Here is a 21,064-nt window from a genome sequence, read left to right on the forward strand (position 1 = left end):
ATTTTAGGGGAATCAGAAAGACATTTTGTGTAATTTTTAAATTTACATAAGAATAAAAGCAATGCAAGATACCTCCTGCCCATTCCTACTTGTAAGATAGTTTATCTTGATATAAGAGTTTCTTCATAAAGTATAAACCAATCATATGCACATAAACTGAAATGCATTATTAGGTAGAAATGTACATACACAGAAATTAGTCAAAGAATAGGAAATTAGAAAAATTTTGATTAAAAGTAGACAAAATAAATTAGGAAATATTGAAAATGATGTTTTAATAAGAGTAAAAGACAACAATCAAAATAACAGTAACACTATTAAATATTTCATTTTACTTCATCATCCTTTAATTTCTCAGAAGAAACACGAATTTCACCACCTGAATGAACTAAGAGACTCAAAACCAGGAAGGTTTTACTCTATGATATTCTGATTCAGTGAGTCCCCAGAACCTTAATTTTTAAACTCCCTAGATGATTATAATAATCAGTCAAGTATGGGAGCTTCTGGTCTAAGCTCGTTCATTATACATTCAGATAATGCTACTCAAGATCAATGAGATATGAGAGAGAGTTTTGTGATTACATAGTTTAACCTCCTCTTTTAAAAGAAATGGCAGAATTGCAATCTAGATGAAACGAGGAATAATAATTGTTAGGATCCACGGGGCTGTAATGAAGATGGAACTGACAGGATGGAGAAAACAGGAAGCCGAAACTAACCAGCCTGGATATAAAGCAGCTATAGGGATTTCCGCAGGCGAGCCCATGGGCCTTTTCCTCTAATGGCATATCAGGTTCTTGCTTCTCTCCTAGTTTCTCTTACTCATTGTCTTCACTTCCTCATCAGCTGGCTCCCTGCGCCTTGTCTTGAAACATGTTTCCTTCCCATTTCTAACTCTTTTATAACCTAGTTCTCCTTGTATTTTCCAAAAGCAAGAATCTGGTTGGTGCAGCTCATCCTTATTGGGTTATACCCTGTTGTGGCAAGACTTGTTATGGTTATTATCCAGCCTACTGAATGCCTAGCCTGCCTAATAAGGGGTTCAGATGGTACCAAATAAAGCTACCCAGGGCTCTTTATTTAGAAGGCCCATGGCTAGATAAGTTTTCCTCAGAAAGTGGGCTAAAACTGTGACAAACGCTATGATTTGTCTTACAGGAAGAGAGGAAGAGAGCAGGAAAACCACAAGATACAGCCAAATATTTAAAGCCTGTCACACTCTCTGATCTGCTTTTCTGACCCTTCTCTCTTCCAAGCAATTAATTATTCCTTCTATATTTCTGATCTTAGCTTAGTAACCTGATTCTGATATCCTGACTGTAACCAGTACATAAGTAACATAAACATTTCTCTAGTACCTCAAAATAAGGTTACCCAGTGAGAATAAAATTAAGATTCAAAATATGAAGTATTAATTGGGTAGTTTTTATTTCCTTTTTCTTATTTGTATTTTCTGGGTTTTTTCTACAATAAACTTTACTTCTCTTATAATAAGGGGAAATTTTTTCAAAAGAGGTATGGGCTCAGCTATGTCCTAATGAAAACTGAGAAATCATACTGTAAACCAGTCAAAATGAAACTTTGCGTTAATGGAGAATTAGTCATGTGAACTGACCAAGTAACCTGGGACAAGCCTTTAAATCTCTGAGCTGGCTCTTATCTGTAAAATTAGGAGGGAGAAAGGTATGCCTGTATTTCCAATTCCCAATTCAGTTATTCTATATAAAGGAATGTGTATGTATATAAGGAAATGTAAATGTGTACCTTTCCTTCAACATGATATTAAGTATAATCAGCTCAAATAAAAGTACAATTCAGCTGAAATTGGAAACTCAGATCCACTAATAAAGATACATATTTAATTGAAAAAAAAATTAGGAAGACAATCAGGTAGCACATAATTTTTGCAGTTACTCTTTTGAGTATTTTCAATATCAATATTTTTCTTGTATCTTCTCTGATCTTGTTAACAAGAAATTTATGCAAATACTTAAGAATAAGAGCTAGTCATTTCATAATCTTAATGGCTTTACAGCTAAAATGGAAACATTTCTAATTTACTTCCAGATCCTTTGGTTGAAATTTGCTTTTGGTATTTTTCCGTGATACTAAATTCAGTGCTGGTTGAATGGATGGGTGTGTGTTTGTTTATGCATTAAAAAGTGCAAGGAAGACACACAAAACTAGTAGCTGGCTGATGGTGTGGAGGAAGAGCTATGATGTGGAGGAGGAGAAATAAGAGCTAGAGACATTTTTCTTCATGTGCTTTTATATTCACTTGAATGTTTTGTAGTGCTCATGTGATATTTATATATAAAAACAACCAAAAGTCAACAGAGGTGAGGCTTAGAACCTCACCCCCACTGTTTTGACAGAAATCTGCATCCGTGGATGTTTTGTTGCCCTTGTCTAGCTTGGATTAATACTTAGTCTTTAGGCACAGACCTGATCATCTACACTTGCCTTCTTACAGCACTAACTTATGCTTTCTATCTTTATCTTGCATCTACCTTCCACTTCAGCATTTTATTTTTTTTAAAAAAGGGAGAAATGTGGGATTCACATATAAATCAAGTATAAAAATCAAATGAATAATCATATCTGACTTGATTGTTTATAGTTCATGATGCGTGATCAAAACCGCAAGTTTCTGTGATATGACTGCCCTTGCACTGTTCACCATGTAAGAACTTATTCACTATGTAAGAACTTGTTCACCATGTAAGAACTTGTTCATTATGCTTCAGAAGATTGGAGACTGTTGAGAGTTAGGCTTGGGGTTGATTAATGATTGTGTATTGAGTCCCCTATACAGAATTTTATGCTAAACAATCATTTGATCAATAAATATGAGAGGTGCCCTCTCAAAAGTAAAATAAAATCAAAAATTAAAAAAAAAAAAAAACCGAAAGAACATTTTATAGACAACCTCTAGCCAATGAAATCTCAAATGTGGCAGAGTTATTTTTCAGGTATTTAATGCATCAACAGACTAAATTGAACCACATGATGTAAGTGCTTTAAGAATAGAAGCTGTTTTTTCCACTACCTTGCACATATGAACATATGAGCATACTAACAAAGCTGATACTCAATAAATATTTGCTAATTGAAGATTTTTTAAAAAACAACAGTTATTTGCCTTCCCAACTGTGTTATCTTCTTAACTCTTTTTTTTTTTTTTTTGTGAGGGCATCTCTCATATTTATTGATCAAATAGTTGTTAACAACAATAAAATTCTGTATAGGGGGGGCCAATACTCAATGCACAATCATTAATCCACCCCAAGCCTAATTTTCATCAGTCTCCAATCTTCTGATGCATAACGAACAAGTTCTTACATGGAGTACAAATTCTTACATAGTGAATAAGTTACATGGTGACCATTACAAGGGCAGTCATCACAGAAGCTGTCAGTTTTGTTCATGCATTATGAACTATAAACAGTCAGTTCAAATATGAATACTCATTTGGTTTTTAAACTTGATTTATATGTGGATACCACATTTCTCTCTTTATTATTATTATTTTTAATAAAATGCTGAAGTGGTAGGTAGATACGAGATAAAGGTAGAAAACAGTTTAGTGTTCTAAGAGAGCAAATGTAGATGATCAGGTGTGTGCCTGTAGACTGTGTTAATCCGAGCTAGAGAAGGGCAATAAACATCCACGTATGCAGAAGATTTCTCTCAGAACATGAGGGGGGAGGTTCTAAGCCTCACCTCTGCTGATCCCCATTTACTCACCTGATGGCCCCCCTGCGACTGTGCCTGTCTTAGGTTGTTCCTCCCTTGAGGAATCTTACCCTCTGGCTAACCAGTCATCTCCCGGGGCCATACAGGGAAATGTAAAGTTGGTAAGTGAGAGAGAAGCCTTGTTTGAAAAGGTTAGCTTTTTACTTCTTTGCATATTTATGCCCTGTGAATTCTATGCCCAGCATTTGTCTTGAGGTGTCTTTACCACTTGGTCTTCTTAACTCTTACAACTGTAAACTGGGTGGGGAATGTAAGTGTTAAATAAACTACAGGGAGAGTGAACGCAGCTTATGGTTAGTACTCCGTGGTTAGTGCTCCTGTGGTGAGCAGCACCTCTGTAGTCTCTCTCGTTCATAAAACACCCAGTTTGTTCCCACTGATCATCTACTTTCTCTGTCAAGGGAGCCTTTAGCTGTGCTAACCCCTTCTTCTATCCTCACCTATCTCTTTCTTAGGAAAAAATGAGCTATTCTAATCCTCTTTGGAACAACTTTCTTTTATCCTTCCAGAGCAGCATGGGACTCCTTAACTAGTTTTCTGCTGCTATCCTTTTCCAGAATTTATACATTTATACTCAGGATTCATGTCATTGTCACTATTTTTTCAATACTTTCTTTAAAACACAGATATTAGCAACCTTGCTCTCAGTCCTTTTCCTAAGTAGATTGTAAGCTCTGAAACAAAGAAGAGCCTTAGGCTCTAGGTAGGATGATAGTAAACATAATGAGAGTGCAGCCCCAGCACATAGTGTATGATGTGTCTCTTTATGACACGGTTAAGGCCTGGGCTTTCATGGTTATCTCAGTGGCTGGCATATGTTGAATGGGTAAATTAAGATTATGTCATTTAAACATAGATAGTTTATGTGACCACATGATTCTCTAGAAGTTACTTAGAAGGCTACATGTGGTCATCTAAAAGAAAAAAATGTTTAAGTAAGTGTAGTTCTGTTCAACAAGTGTATGCTAACTGTATGCAGGAACCTATGCTAAACATTATAGGATACGTGATACTTAGATACAAAGTCAGCTTTTAAAGATGTTTCCCCCAGAATCATGAATAAATAAATAAATAATGCTAGCACAGGGTGAAATTGGGTGGACTACTTTAAAGGAAATACAAACTGCTATGGAAATTCAAAGAAAGAATAGGTACTGTGATGTTGATGTTGATGGGCTCCAGAAAAAGAGCACATTTGGAGTTGGCCTGGAAGAATATCTAAGATTTTGACAGGTGACAGGGTTAGAGAGTGAGAAATTCAAAGAGCAGAGAAAGTACATTATTCATAGAACATTCTCTAACTTGTGCTGCTCATTATTCAGTAATAGAATGTCTAATATGTATCTTCTATATCTAGACTTTGCTTCTTATTACATTCCTATCCCTGACCATCCAGTAACACTTTCCCTTAGGACAAAAGGGAAATGAAAGTAGATAGGGTATACCTAGAGTAGTCAAATTCATAGAGGCAGAAAGTGGAATGCTGGTTGTCAGGGATTAGGGGGAAATGGGGAGTTAGTATATAATGGGTACAGAGTTTCAGTTTTGCAAGATGAAAATTCTGAAGACGGATGGTGGGATGGTAGCACAACAATATGAATTCATTTAATGCCTCTGAACTGTACACTTAAAAATGGTTACGGTGGTAAATTTTGTTATGTGTATTTTACCACAGTTTTAAAAGTGGTTTAAGTAAATAGGCTATAAGAAAACAGTTTTTCTCATTATTCATGAGGAAAAGTTTATAATTTCATCAAAAATGAAATTTAGCAGTCCTTTTTATAATACAGTAATGTAATGCCTACAATGAGATGTATGAAGACAAGTGACCCAGGGTGCTGCACTGAGGTGGCTTTACCACAGGAGCATGTCCTACCTCTGTGCCTCCCAACATTTTCCTGTTCTAACACACACAGAAAAAGTATACTATTTGTGTGGTACACCAGGGTAAATGAGCTTTGCTGGCAGATTGAAGGGGCTTCAGCCATTTCTGGGGTCTGTGAGGATCAGTAGCTCAGCATATCTATTCCACTTTCTTGTCATATTTGTTTGGAATCTCTGGTCCATTAATATTAAATCCAAATTTATCTCATCAGAGTTTGCTCAGAAGTCAAGACATCTGACTATGTACATTTATGTTTAAAAAATCATTTTCAATTTCTAGTGTCAGGAGTACTAATTGCAACCTCGTTCTGATGCAGTTTAGCTCGTAAGCTAAATTAGAAATAAGAAATCTCTTCATGAGCATGAAAGTGGGGGAAGGAGGGTTGAATGAAATGGGGTGCACTCTGATTTAGTTGGTAGGAAAGCCAAATCAGCTATCCTAGACTCAAGTTGAGCTCTGCCTATGAGGCCTCAAAAATATTTCTTTGATTCCCAGCTTATGTCTTTGTTGGAAAGCAAAGTTTATGTATACTAGACATAGTCTTTCTTTTTTTTTAGAAAAGTGGCACTGGCTGAACACTATTAGTCTTAATTTCTAGCTCTTTTCCTAGATTCTAGGAATATCCACCAAGTTTATGTCTGCACTAATCAGTCGTCATTCTTTCTCACTTTAAAATACCTTCTTAATATGTTATAATCCCCAGTTATATATTACTGTTTTAGTTGGCTGCTTTTGGATGAAGCAAAGCTCTTGATCTTATAAACTATTTATCTCAGAAATCACATTGTAACAGTAAATTACTTCTGGTAGATTTCCAGTTAATCCTGTCATTTGTTTCTACTATAACCCTGTGAGCTCTTCCCTATATCTGGAATGCAGTGTACTTTAGGGCCCATAAGACTCCACTAATAACCCAAGGTTTTCATTAATTTGTACTGTTCCTTTATAAAATTATGAATATAATTAAACCTAAACCAGCTCATAGAAATTAAAGCAATATTCCCAACATAAAAGGCCATTTTAAATAATTTAAGTAATGTTAAATAATATGAAAAAGGCAGTTAATCCTCAGGACAGGGGTACACTTTGTTGGGGCAAATCCATTTCATTAACACATCTGGAGAAAGAACATATAGGGGAGTGGGTGGGAGAGGGTGGTCTGCAATGGACCAGACCACAGTCAGATAAAAGGAATTAAGAGGAACTGTCTTTCATTGAAATTCTTGTACTACCCTTTTTGAGTCTTAAGTTCCTTTTTAATATCAAAAGTTTTACTTACCTTCTTCCCATATACACACAGTAGTAATAAAACTTTTAGTATCAGTTGATTGAGAAAATGCAGATATACGAATTCTTTACCCTTTGCTATAAGCAAAGATCTGTAGCTTGGTCCATGAAAGTTGCTTTCAGATATTCTTGTCCAGGAGGCACAGTTAAGAAAAGCATTTTACCCAAGAATTAGGAGAAGTGCAAGTTGCAGCGCTCCAAAATCTTGAGACTACAGACTATCTACTGTTAAAAGAACATATGGGATGTGAACAGTTCCCAGAATTGTGTTGTTTTAAATTGTCTGATTTTTCTCAAACTATTCAAATTCAGTTAGACAATATCCATCATATCATAGATAAGTTTTCACAAATGCTTAGGGTGCCTAACTGGTTTTCTTGGTTTCACTGGAGATGGCTGGTAATTGTAGGTCTGCTTTTGTTATGTAACTGTATTCCTATTATGTTAATGTGTGTGCGCAATTTAATTAGTAGTTTAAAACCTATACATGCTGAAGTTACTCTACAAGAAGATATGTCAAAGAAATAACCAATCTTCCCATGGTTTCTTCTGTCTGCTACTTCTATAGCTTTTCTTCTTCCTTCCTAATTACAACCCTTAAATAGAATTCGTGCCTCATATTGAATTTACCAAGTATCATAATTCTTCCAAGTGGTAAAGATACCTCAAGACAAATGCTGGGCATAGAAGCCACAGGGCATAAATCTGCAAAGAAGTAAAAAGCTAACCTTTTCAAACAATAAGGCTTCTCTCTCACTTACCAACTTTACATTTCCCTGTATGGCCCCGGAAGATGACTGGTTAGCCTGAGACGGGTAAGATTCCTCAAGGGAGGAACAACCTAAGACAGGCACAGTCGCAGGGGGGCCATCAGGTGAGAAATTGGGGATCAACAGAGGTGAGGCTTAGAACCTCACCCCCCTGTTTTGAGAGAAATCTTCTGCATCCGTGGATGTTTTTTTGCCCTTGTCTAGCTTGGATTAATACTTAGCCTATAGGCACACACCTGATCATCTACATTTGCTTTCTTATAGCACTAAACTATGTTTTCTACCTTTATCTTGCATCTACCTACCACTTCAGCATTTTATTAAAAATAATAATAATAAGGGAGAAATGTGGGATTCACATATAAATCAAGTATAAAAATCAAACGAATATTCATATCTGACCTGATTGTTTGTAGTTCATAATGCGTGATCAAAATCGAAAGTTTCTGTGATGACTGCCCTTGCACTGTTCACCATGTAAGAACTTATTCACTATGTAAGAATTTGTTCACCATGTAAGAACTTGTTCGTTGTGCTTCAGAAGATCAGAGACTGATGAGAATCAGGCTTGGGGTGGATTAATGATTGTGCATTGAGTCCCCTGTACAGAATTTTACTGTTGTTAACTGTTAACAACCATTTGATCAATAAATATGAGAAATGCCCTCTCAAAAAAAAAAAAAGAAAAGCATTTTACATTGTGACCTAGTAATGATCACACAGTTTCTCAAAACAGAACTTCCCCTACTGTGGCAAGTATTCTGACATTTTCTATTGTAGTCTGTCTACTTTTTTCTCAATTCTGGTCTTTACCCGTTAAATTGATTTCCTTACCTATAGTTACCTATAGTTTGAGGCAAAGTTTCTCTTTTTTTCTTTCAATTTTAATGAGACATATTTGAAGAGACCTACAGTTCCAAAAAGACTGATAAAACTAAATGACAGTTACATTTCTCATCACCAGTTAATAAACTAGCAGTCTGATGTGTACTTTGGTTTCATTTGGATTTGGTTAGCCTTAGCCACCTTTGAGTTCTGGTGGACAGCACCTGATCTCATTTTGCCAGGTGAAGCTTCTTTCACCTTTAATACTAAGACTTTGGACTTTCTTTTAAGGAAAGAACTACTGAAGTGTTTTAATGCAGACTTGCTTTTTAGAAAGATAAGCATGGAAGGATTGTAGATGATGAATTGAACAGAACAGAAGAGAGAGTCGAATCAGAATTAAGAGGCTTTTGCAGGAATCAAACCAAAAATGATGAGGGCCCAAGGTAAGCCAATGGCATCCAGATAGGAATAGAATGAATTATAAACCTATTTCAGTAAAAGTTAGGGACTGTTTAGAATGGATGTAGCAGGTGAAAAGAAAGAGAAATCTAGGATGAAAAGGAATCAAACATCTCTGGTTTAGATGACTGTCTTGCCAATGGGTTTCAAACCCAGGCAAGTTCACTATGGATGCAATGAGACCAAAGAAATGACAGCAGGGTGAAAGGGTTATACCCAACTTTATTCCCACGATGGCAGGTCAATCACTAGAATCCCGTCCACTGAGAGCGAGTCTGCATGCAGCAAGCCAGTCTCTGCCTCTGGGCCTCTCTACCCCTGCAGCCATCTCAGTCTCTGTCCTTGGCACTGCCACCACTCCAGTCTTGTCTCTGCTCTCCTGCAACTTTACAGCCCTGCCACCGTGTTGACCAGAGCACTGGCTGAAGCACTTTATATATAGAGTCAATAATGACGTATTGCCCACACCTGTGTAGTGAGCTAGCCAACCAGGGCCAGGTGAGAATCCTGGCCATAGGAACCTTCACTTTATCCACAGCATAGTAAAACTATATAAAAAAGATGAAATTTTAACCTATCATATTTATCTATATGCCTTTAGACTAAAGTAGTTCAGTGGTAAAATCAAGTACTTGGGCAAATACTTGGCAATACAGAAGCTCCAAAGCATAATGTAATGATTTGGATCTAGTAATTCTTCAGTAAATATCTATTGAGGGAATGAATATCCATACATAGATAAGACAACTAAAAAGTACCTGTGTCCTTGATTTTTTATAATTCTCTTTGAAAATATAATTCATAAAATACTTAGCTCTGTAGAATATGTTAAATATAGGCTTTGAGACAAAATATTAAAAAGTTGTATATTTTTCCTACAGATACACCAGGTAAGAGATTATTTCTGACAAAAGCAAAAGCTTTGTCCTTAAGTACAGTTTCTGAATTAAGAAGAGCAACTATTTACTTAATTTTACATAATAAGCCCAATGTGTACAGTACTTAGTTCCCTGAATTACCTCTCTCATCCTTCTTGCAAACCTTTTACTTGATTTTCTTCCTTTTTTTTTTTTTCTTCTTCAAGCAGACGAAAAAAGAAGCACCTGAGTGGTCTAAGAAACAAAAGATGAAGACCTAGTGTTTGGGGCCAACTTGCTATATCGTTATTTACACCTGAAGTTCTTTTTCTAATGAAAAAGTTTATCTTAATCATGTACTTCACATTTTTTAAATAACTAAAGTTTATTGTAACCATTAAATGAACAGATTTCGGCATAGTCAAAACGTGTAAAGTGTAAACAATAGTATGCTTTATATTTGATTTTTATCTATTTTATTGGAAAATAAATGTCATACTTGATTTATCATGTAAATTTTGAAGCTTTCATAATTTTCAATGAATTTTAAAGTGTGTGGCTTATAAATATTTTGGCTATATTGATGAGTATGTTTTCTGCTATATAAATTTTAAGTTTAAATGTCATAACACAAATATCAAGACACCTTAACATTTTTTAAAATTAAGAATCATTTGTGAAATCAACTAGAAGGCACTTCAAATGCCCCATAATAATGGTCAAATATCATGTAGGTGTATATGAATTTGTGATTTTGGGGGGTTATGGTTTTCTTTATATTTATTATTATCATTAACCAATAAAATTTAATAGAAAGTCTTTTATTCCACTGGTCAAGTAAAAATTTTATGGACAGTCTCTTGTTACATTGGTCAAAACAATGCTGATTCAGATGCAGTATACACCGTATTTCTAGTCAGAAAAAAATCAGGATTTTCTCTTTTCCTTGTCATAAAGTATGCTCCATTTCTCATTCAATTTAGAAGAAAGAAGAGTGAGGGAGAGAGAAAAGAAAAGCAAGAGAAGAAAAAAAAAAGAAAAAAGGTATAGATAATTTCTCATGTTTTCTCAACCACCACTGACACAGCAGCAGGATAATTCAGTCAGAGTGGGCTTGGGAGCCATCCTTTGCATTGTGGGACATTTAGTGACATCTCTGGCCTCCACCACTAGATGACAGCAGCACCCCCCCCACACACACACACATCATTTTGATAACAAAAAATGTCTTTTGTCCCCTGGGGTGGCAAAATCACCCCCCACCTCCTAGTGAGGAACTGCTGATACACATATCAATGATTATCCTTGTAGATATGAAAAAGAATACTATCTATTCAGTGTGTTCTTTGAAAGTCACAATAGCATAGGCCATGAGTTGATTGAGAGAAAACAGAAAAAGCCTTTGATAATAATATATACTTGTAAATCTATTGTTGGCCTAAAAACCCTAATCTCATCCCCCCGCCTGTTTTTGTTTCATTTGGTTTTCTCTTCTAAAATAGGACTTCCTTCAACAAATGTCTATGAAGATGGCCTTCCTCAGACACGCATTTGAAGTCCAAGATACCCTTATAATTAATAAAACTAAATAAAACTTGTAGATATAATTTGTTTCCTTCAAAAATTCTGGAAGAAAACACCTATTTTATTTTCAAGTTGAGATAAAACTAAAAGTATTTTATAATTTAGTTCTGTCAAGCCCATTTGTTATCTGATACTTTAATATACAGGAATACTGTTTGATTATCCAGGCTGAAGTAATGGTGTGGGCAAAGGCACAGAAGCTGGAGAAGCTGGAGCTGATGTAAGAAATGAGAAGTACCCTGAGGCAACTGAGGAAGCCTGCCTTCCTCCCTCCAAATCCCCAGTTTTTCCCCCTTTCCTTTCTAGATATGAATCACTCCTTAAAAAAAAAAATCCTTCTATCATTTCCTGTCATAAAACTATTTATAAAACTCAAGGTTAGATTGTTTTTAATTGATTTTTAATTAACACATATATAATTTAAATGTGTTATTTTCAGCTATACAGCATAGTGATTCAATATTTGTATACATTACAAAATGAACACGATAGGTCTAGTTACCATCTGTCACCATACCAAGTTATTACAAGATTATTGACTGTATTCCCTATGCTGTACATTACATCCTCGTGACTTCTTTTTTAACTTTAAATTTGTACCTCTTAATTCCCTTCACCTGTTTAACCCATCTCCTCATCCTCCTTTAGATTGTGATATGAAAGCTTTGGGAAGACAATTATAGATTTCCAATTCAGATGTCACTCCTTATAGAAATTCTCTCCCACCGTAATTGCATTAAGTACTCTACTCTGTATTCTGTATCTCTTTAATTCTGCTTAACATATTTTATGATTATTTCCTTGTCCACTTCCTTGAGGCAAAAAGAAACGTTTCTTATGCTTTTTTTTGGTCCAGTATTTAGCACTGTGCCTTGAACTCAAGCAGTAAATTTATTTGATGAATTGAACATACTTAATTTATATGATTGGACATAGATGAGATACAATGGTATAACTTACTCTCTTTTTCTCTGTCTTAAAAATTAGAAATGGGTTTTTTAGCATCATATAATCTAGTCATTTCTTTCCAGACTACCCTTACCTTTCCAGACCTTCACTTTTTCACTATCCCTTTCTCCTTACTTTTTCTCTTTTCTTTTTAATTGTGTTAAAAAAAATACATAACATAAAACTTACTATCTTATGTGTTACATATACACAGTGGAGTACTTACTGTTCAGCCATAGGAAGGAAGCAGATCCTGCCATTTGCGGCAACATGGACGGAGCTGGAGGACTTCATGCTCAGTGAAGTGGGCCAGGTGGAGAGACTCAAGTGCCAAGTGATTTCCCTCATTTGTGGAGTGTAACAGCGAAGCAAGGCTGGGGGAACAAAATAGCAGCAGACTCAGACTCCAAGGAGGGACTAGTGGTTACCAAGGGGGAGGGGGAGGAGAGGCCGGGTGGGGAGGGAGGGAGAAGCGGATTGAGGGGTATTATGTTCAGTACACATGGTGTGGGGGATCACGGGGAGGGCAGTGTAGCACAGAGAAGGCAAGTGGTGAGTCTGGCATCTTGCTACGCTGATGGACAATGCCTGCATTGGGGTGTGGGGGGGACTTGATGATATGGGTAAATGTAACCACATTGTTTTTTCATGTGAAACCTTCATAAGAGTGTATATCAATCATACCTTAAAAAACTTTTTTTTATTTACTATCTTACCCATTTTAATAAGTGCACAGTTCTACAGTGTTGAGTAGATTCACACTGCTGTATAACAATCTCCAGAACTTTTTCATCTTTCAAATCTGAAACTGTACTCTTTGAACAACTCCCCCTTCCCCCTTTCCTCCACCCTGGCAACCCACCTTTCAACTTTCTGTTTCTATGCATTTGACTACTTTAGGTATCTCATGTAAGTGGAATCTTACAGTAATCTGTCTTTCTGTCACTGGCTTATTTCACTTATCCTAATGTCCTCAAGGTTCATCCATGTTGTAGCATGTGTCAGAATTTCCTTCCTTGTTTTGAGCCTGAATAATATTCCATTGTGTGTGTATACCACATTGTGTTTGTCCATTCATCCCTTAATGAACAATACCTTGGTTGCTTCCATATCTTGGCTATTGTGCATCTCCTTACTTCTTAATTCTTATCCTTTCCTGGCATTTTTTTTTTAATAAAAATAAAATTAATTTTTTTTTCTTGCTAAATGTATGAAATGTCCAAATGTAAGAGTAATAGCTTCCATTATCAAGCTCATTCTATCTGCCAGTTGCTGTGTTACATGCTTTCTACCCCTTAATTTATTTAATCTTCACAGTAACTTTGCCAAGTAAGCATTATCTTCATTTTTAAAATAAACAGACTCAGAAAGAGTAACTTAATGGGCCAAGATCAGATATGTAATAAATAGAAATGGATTTGAACCAAGACTCTTGACTCCAACGGCCGTGCTCTGTCCAGTACGCAACACTGCTTCTCACACTGGACTCTCTTCTCCCACCTTGCACCCCACTTTGGGGAGAGGGGGGAGGATCTTAATCTATTAGCTTTCTTTGGGAAAAAAATATATAGGACTTAATATGGTTGAACTTTTGTTCAGGACAAGTTCATTGATACTAAATCTAATACTTAATTTTTTGTTTTTGTTTTTTTTTAAGTAGCATTGATATGTAATCTTACATTGTTTCAACAGTTACCCATATTATTAAATCCTCTCCCCCAGTAGTGCAGTTACTATGTGTCAACATGTATTCCTGAAGATTTTTAACGTCTCAGTGATAAAGGATTCTAATGCTAAAGAAATCCATGACTCTTCTAACAGTTCTTACTAAGTAGGTTATAGTCAACTTTTCAGAGCCAGCTAAATGGCTTCTCTGCACTTAACTGATTCATACATTCTTTCATTCGACAAACAGGAAAAGTCTAACATGTACAAGGTGTTTAAACTTCTGAAATTGTACTGTCTTCATCCTTTTCTCAAAGGTCCCTGAAAAGGAACTGTGATACTCAAACACCAGAGGAAAGCTTTTATTCTTATCATCCTCAATACAGGAATTTCTAACAAGGACTATCACAGAATGACCCAGAGTACTCTTGAATTCACTGTATTGTACAGGCATTGGCTGGATAATCATCAGGAAGTTTTGAAGGCATGACCCAGTTAGGGGAGGTTGGAGCTGTTAATGAGCCAGATTGCCTTTCATTCTGAGATTCTGAGAAGCCAAGGAAATTTAAAAAAAAAAAAAGTTTATTTTAATATCACTCATTTTTAAAAGTAATAACCACTGTAAGTGTTTTAAAGAAAGACTTCCTGAGGCTTAGGAGTCACCAGGTAAAGCTAGACAGTTAGCTATCAAAAATCCTCACTAGCTATCATTTACTTTTGTTGGTTTACAGAGTCCGTAGTCCAATGCTTAGCTTTACAGGCTCAGTAACTTAATTTTATTAATGTACTGAAGGCGGTATCTTTTAAGAGTATGCCCACATTTACTGGTGCATAAATCATAAAGTATTCACCTTGAGCAAAATCTAGAACAATTATGCAGAATATGACCTACTGGGGTCAGCACAAATGACACCTCTCCCTGTGTTCCCTCGGCGTCTGCTGTACTGTATACTCATCATTTTCCTCCTTCCTCTTCTAGCTGATCATAAAACATTAGAATTTCTCATAATTTCTTTTTCCCGTTAAATCTTTTTCCTCTTCTGTATTTATTCTCTTAATTTCTACTCCCTGGCTTCAGTTACTTTATGCTAGTATTCCCAAGTTTGTATCTCTGGTCCACACTGTTCCTTTTCATTTAACATCTGCTTGCCTACTTGACATCACTACTTGGATGTCTCGTTGTGACCTCAAAGTAAACATGTACAAAACAATTCATCAGATTTCTTCTTTAGTTTCAATGAATGGTACCACCACCTAGTCAGTGGTTCATGTCATTCCAAACCTTTCTCTTATTCACCCCCGAAGCATTCAGTCACCAAGCCCTGTTGAACTGCCTCATTTATATTTCCCCTTTTTTTTTTACTTTTGATTATGGAAATTACCAAACATACAAAAGATCAAGATTAATGTCTTGGGGTGATGGATATGTTTGCTATTTGATGGTGCTGATGGTTTCATGGGTATGTACATAGAGTCATTGTTAATCAAACTGCATTCTCTATTTAAAGGTGCAGTTTATTCTATATCATTTATACCTCAAGGTGTTTAAAAATAAGAAAGAGAAAGAGTTAGGAAATCATTTAGTAATCCCTGATGAAGCCAGTTGTTCAGGCATCAATCACCAATGAATGCTAAAGCAGTTAGATATAAGGATAATAGGGAACTTTTTATCAGGATATAACCACCTAAATTTCCTAATTAACATCACTAAAAATGACACAACCAGAAATAACGTGCCCTAGGATGTGATGTGACATGAAGTGTAAAACAACCCCTATGCAGCATCCTTGCCAAAAAAAAATTAACCTGAGTTAAATCAAGTCTTAGATCTAACTTCCAGTCCACAGGCAAAACAAGTAGATCAAGTTGATTGACACCTGAAGAAGGAATCAACTAAATCCAGAATGAGAACATTCTGGGCATTGGGGAAGTTCAGTGTTTCTAGGCCTTCCTTTCTCGGCTTTCTCAGTAGACAGAGCTATGAAGTGTTTTTAAACAGAGCAGGGAAATCGTGAGTTCCTACTGATAAACCCAAATCTAGTTTTTTAAGATTTTTTTTTAAGATTTCAATGTCTTTGATTTTATGCTCTGTATTTCATTTCCTGGATATGAATTTCTGGCGCCACCTTAGTTTAAATCCTCAAGTCCTCTTCCCTAAATTGTGTCAATAGTTTCCTAATTGATGGCCCTAAATTTAATCATGCCTCTCTCCACACCGTTCTCCACTTCAAATGAATAATGTTCTTTTCCTTTTTTTACACTACAATTTTTATATATTAATCTACAGTTTAAAGAAGGTATTTAAAGGACAACTTGGAAAACAGAACAAAATGTAATTGAGGTATAAGCTAAGAGCAGTGTCTTGTTCAAATAAATTTAATTTAAAATTTTTAAATGACTTGATGTGAGCATTGCTTTTTACTAAACCCAGGTGAAGTATTTGTTTCTTTTGTATGAGGTTGAGTATAGTTTTATTTTTTTCACTTAATGCAATCATGACAATTTTAATAACAAAAGTGTACATTATTGGCAAATCTTTAAATTATTGACTATAATGATCATGATTTTTAAAAATTATTGTAGTAGTTACAGAAAGGTATTTCACTTGCTGCCTTCACAGACTGGAAGTTCAGAATTAACTTAAAAGGCTGCTGTGTTGGCATAACATTATCAAGATAAATGCTTCTAACTAGGTGGATAAAAACGTATTTATTACCCCAGTCTATAGATTCTGAAAATATCCCAAATTAGCCAGTTCTTTCAGTTATCGTACTGGAAGTATGCTGTGCTTCCATTGTATTCAAGGAGAGTATCTATAGTTTAGAAAAGTCATAAATTTCTTTTGAATTAAACTAGCTTTGGACACATTTTATCTTTTGGGCTTTATTTTTCATATTTTGTCGTTGAGCACTTTCTAATTCAAAAATATAACGCTACCTAATATATTTAATTCTGTGACTAATGAAACAAGCTCTAAACTAAGCAGTTTAGAATCTAAATATATTGATTAGAATGGAATGGAATAGAAAAGAAAAACAACTCTCCTCTTAACCCAGAGGCAATATAGGGTATCTTTCTCTTTTCTTCTAAAAATGAAAGTGCTTATGTATCACTGATTAGGAAAAAGAGTTTAAGCTCTCTAAACATTTGAAGTATTCGATTCCACAATGTACGAATTGTGTCCTGTATTGCTGACAGCTTCACACAAACTTGGTATTATACCACGTAGTTTCAAGCGCAGAAAAAGATACAGTGAAAGTATAATTTTTCTTTAATTTTCTAAAATGCCTAGGAATAAATGGATTAAGAGCAGAGAAAAAATTTTTTAATTTCAATTTCTCCCTTAAAGTCATCAGAATATAAGCCCAATAAATAAGAAATGCTAAAAGCTGATCAAAAACTTGATTATCAGCTTTGCCATTTTAGGGAAACGCATTGAACACCTTTTAGCTGATTTATCACTATAGTTTCCTACCAAGTAGAGCCAGGGATGGTGGGGGAGCCAGGGGGATGAATTCTTTGTCATGACTTCTAAATATTTGTGAAGCTTTTTATTATATTTTTGTACTACTATAATTTTGCCGTATCGCCCTATAATTAGCATGTTGACTCTTGAAACCTTAGCAGGGACTTTGACACTTGTTTTTGTTTTTTATTGTAAAAGCACATCAAAGTTTACCCTCTTAATCTTTTAAGTGTCTGTTACATTACTGAGTGGTATTGCTCTTAAAAGTTTAACAATTGACTTCCAGAAAAACGGACCCAGATTTGGTGGGCTCCAGATTTCCTTAGTGGGATGGAATATAATATTCGCATTGTGACCAGCATCAAACCCACAAGTGGCCCTGGGCAGAGATGCACACTGGGCTGAGGTGAAGGCCAACTCCAGCCCTTGCTGCTGAGGCCGCGGGGTGCGACCCTGCCTTCCGCTGAAGCTCTGACTGAGCTGCTCTCCTCAGGAGCACGGGCTTTTCTCAGGTCCTGAGCCTCTCCAGCTCTTCCTTTCCTCAGGACCTTCTCCCCAGGCTGCCTGCTCTACCTGGAACACCGTCCCCTCCCTTGGCTCCTCCCATCCTTGAAGTCCAACACAGGGGAGGAGAGAACTCAGATCGCAACATGAAATGCAGCTCTCCAAAAAGCTTTTGAAACCATTGCCCGAGACAATACTTCCAGGATGGGCATTGCCATCCAGATTCTCACTGTATAGGTTTCAGATTGACAGTTCTGACCCCACCCTGCCATGACCACCTTGTGTGCAAACTTCTGCTAGGTAACACTATCCAGACCTTCTGCTCTGGGAGCTTGTGATCCTGCCTCCCAGGTGACTTTGCGGATCTCTGCTCTAGTTCAGTAATTTCATAGTTTAACTCACAGAAGACTGCTTTATTCTTGCACATCACAGTACCTTCACTCCTCCCTCATACCAGCTACACAAATTCTATTTCATTTATTTCCTACATTGCTATTGTACTGTGATTTTGAAGTCTTTGTTCAGGCTTCTCATGTTTTAATGTCCCAATTAAAAAAGGAGATTGTACCCCATACCTTACTTAAGTCATTTAAATACAACTGAAATGTAAAAGTCATTTTAATCACCTTATAAATGTTGTCTTCAATAATAGAATATATTTTTACTACTGGCATATAGTTGTATTGACATTAAATTTCAGGAAAATTCTTTGAAATTCCCCATGGCCATGTACATATATTTTTAGGTCTTCCTTTCTCTTTCCCTTCCTCCTCACCTCTCTTCCTTTCTCCTTCTTGCCCTTCTTTTTTTTAAAAAGCTTTCTGCTTAATTTCCCATAATAAATACATTGGTACCTGAATCAGAATAGTGAATGTTTTTGTATCTTCTTTGATCTGTTACCTTTTATCAGATATTTATTGTATATATTTTTTCTATATCTAATCATACTTTTTCCTCTCTTTAGTAACTGTAGAACAATTAAAGTATATACTGAGAATCTAAAATTAAATTCCTATCCCATAAACCTTCAAAGTTCATAGCATATGTAATTCCCTGAATGCCATCTGTTAGTGCTTTATTAAGCAAGTTGTTAATGTTATGTAGCAGAAATGTCACTAACATTAAAAATCGTGCTCTAAAATATGTGTAGACATTCTAAGCTACTGATGACTTCTGTCTCATTACTCTCCTCACTTATTTGTAATACTGCAGTCAGTCATAAATCTTCTGCCTCTCTTAATTTCAGTTCTTTCCACTTATTTCTGGTATGATCATCTTGATTTACTATTACTAGTATGATTGGATCATCATTATTTCCAGTTACTAGCACAGTTCTAGGAACATACTATCTACTCTATAAAATGTCACCTCCACTTTTATTTTCTTACTTCTAGTATTTTATAAATGTACATGTAAAATAGCTTACATATATGTTTCATGTATAAATTTATAATTTATAAAATATGTAACATGTTTTTATTTATATTATATATTTTTTTCAAAATGCTTTACTGAGAGCTAGAACAGAACTATGCCAGCAGAACAAATAATGAAAAAAGTATCTAATTCCTTTTACCTTTGGTGATTAAAGGATAAGACACCATATCTACTACAGCAAACTTTAGGAGGGCAAAGAACTTTAGGGAGGCATATGCACTGCTGGTATCCTCAGAGCCTAGGACGACACCTTATACATGATGAATACTCAATATAGGATGGTTGAATCAGTGATTCTGTGGACAAGAAGGAACAACGGCCCATGTCTTTGCTCGTGTGGGACTGAAAGCCCACAACTATGTGTGTATTTTTATTAACTGTTGAATTAAGTGGTGTGTCCATCCAGTTTGATCAAGTTGTATACATTGATCAAAATAAATTATGTGGCCAAATACACCGGAACGTTTGTCAGTGTGGGATCTTCAGTCACAGGTTTTCAACAAAGATGAACTAAAACTTAGCATGTGATTGTTCTACCAGATATTCATAAAACAGGTGAATTGAGTATTTTATTAAGCTGATACTTATTGTTTTGGTTTTACAGAATCAGGAGTAAGTGGTTTTGGCAGAAGTATGAAGATACTGATACTATTTTCTTTGGCTTCATAAATAGCCTTAATTTTTTTTTAATCTCTGGATTTTATAACTTATTCAATAGCTAGATACATAATTCCTTAAATTTCTGTTTTGAGGCTTAATCCCTCCCTCCTCACATGCATGCCCCACACATACACCTGCCACTCTACATTTCACTTCCTTTTTTTATTTTCCTTAAAGCAGTATCTGAAATTTTTATTTAAGTTTTTATTTGCTCACTATCTGTCCCTCCTAAAGAGAATCTACATTCCGTGAAAGCAGGCAGTCTTACCTGACATTGTATCCCCAGCACCTAACACAGTGCCTCGCACAGACAAAACTGCCCCTGGAAATTTTGTTGCATCGTAGGAAGAAAGGAAGGAAAGAAGGAAAATAGCACTTGCTTTCAGATTTTTTTTTTCATTTTGAACGTTTGCTGAAAAATGTCTTAATCCATTTGGGCTACTTTAATGAAATACCATGGACTGAGTGGCTTATAAACACCAGAAACTTATTTCTCTGGAGGCTAGGAAGTCCAAGATCACGGTACCAGCAGATTCAATGTCTGGTGAAGGCCCACTTCCTGCTTCGTGGGTAGATGTGTCTTGTTACTGTGTCCTCACCAGACAGAAGAGGTTTGGGAGCTCTCTCCGTCTATTTTATCAGGGTGCTAATCCCATTCATGAGGGTTCCACCCTCACAACTTAATGACCTCTCAAAGACCCCACATCCAAATGCTAGGACCTCGGGAATTACATTTCAATATATTAATATGTAAAGAAACAATTCAGTTTCTAGTATAGCAGAAACATTTTTAATAACTATTTATTAAAATTGCATCTTTCTCCCATGTTACCCTCTCCCCCTCCAAAAAAGGTCATTTTCCATTTCTATATCCTAACATCTTCTCTTCTTCCCTGATCTCAAAAGAAGAGGTGTTTCTCCTCTCTTCCAAGGTTAAGGGCATTATACTTGTATT

The 21,064-nt window shown here is 35.9% G+C and overlaps 1 protein-coding gene across 4 annotated transcripts in view; it reads left to right on the forward strand.

Annotated features, from left to right (window-relative positions):
* Positions 1–10,352, forward strand: part of PIBF1 (progesterone immunomodulatory binding factor 1) — a 258,434-nt gene extending 248,082 nt beyond the window's left edge. For 2 of the 4 annotated variants that reach the window (XM_036893743.2, XM_036893740.2), the window contains one exon: positions 10,073–10,352. In XM_036893743.2, the coding sequence (XP_036749638.2) occupies positions 10,073–10,126 (54 nt within the window). In that variant the 3' untranslated portion in view covers positions 10,127–10,352. The remainder of the gene's footprint in view (positions 1–10,072) is intronic. The other 2 variants (XM_057494563.1, XM_036893741.2) reach the window with 1 other exon arrangement.
* Positions 10,353–21,064: the final 10,712 nt, after the last annotated feature.

Source organism: Manis pentadactyla, chromosome 17, assembly GCF_030020395.1.
Source record: "Manis pentadactyla isolate mManPen7 chromosome 17, mManPen7.hap1, whole genome shotgun sequence".
In the NCBI taxonomy this organism is placed as follows: Eukaryota; Metazoa; Chordata; class Mammalia; order Pholidota; family Manidae; genus Manis; species Manis pentadactyla.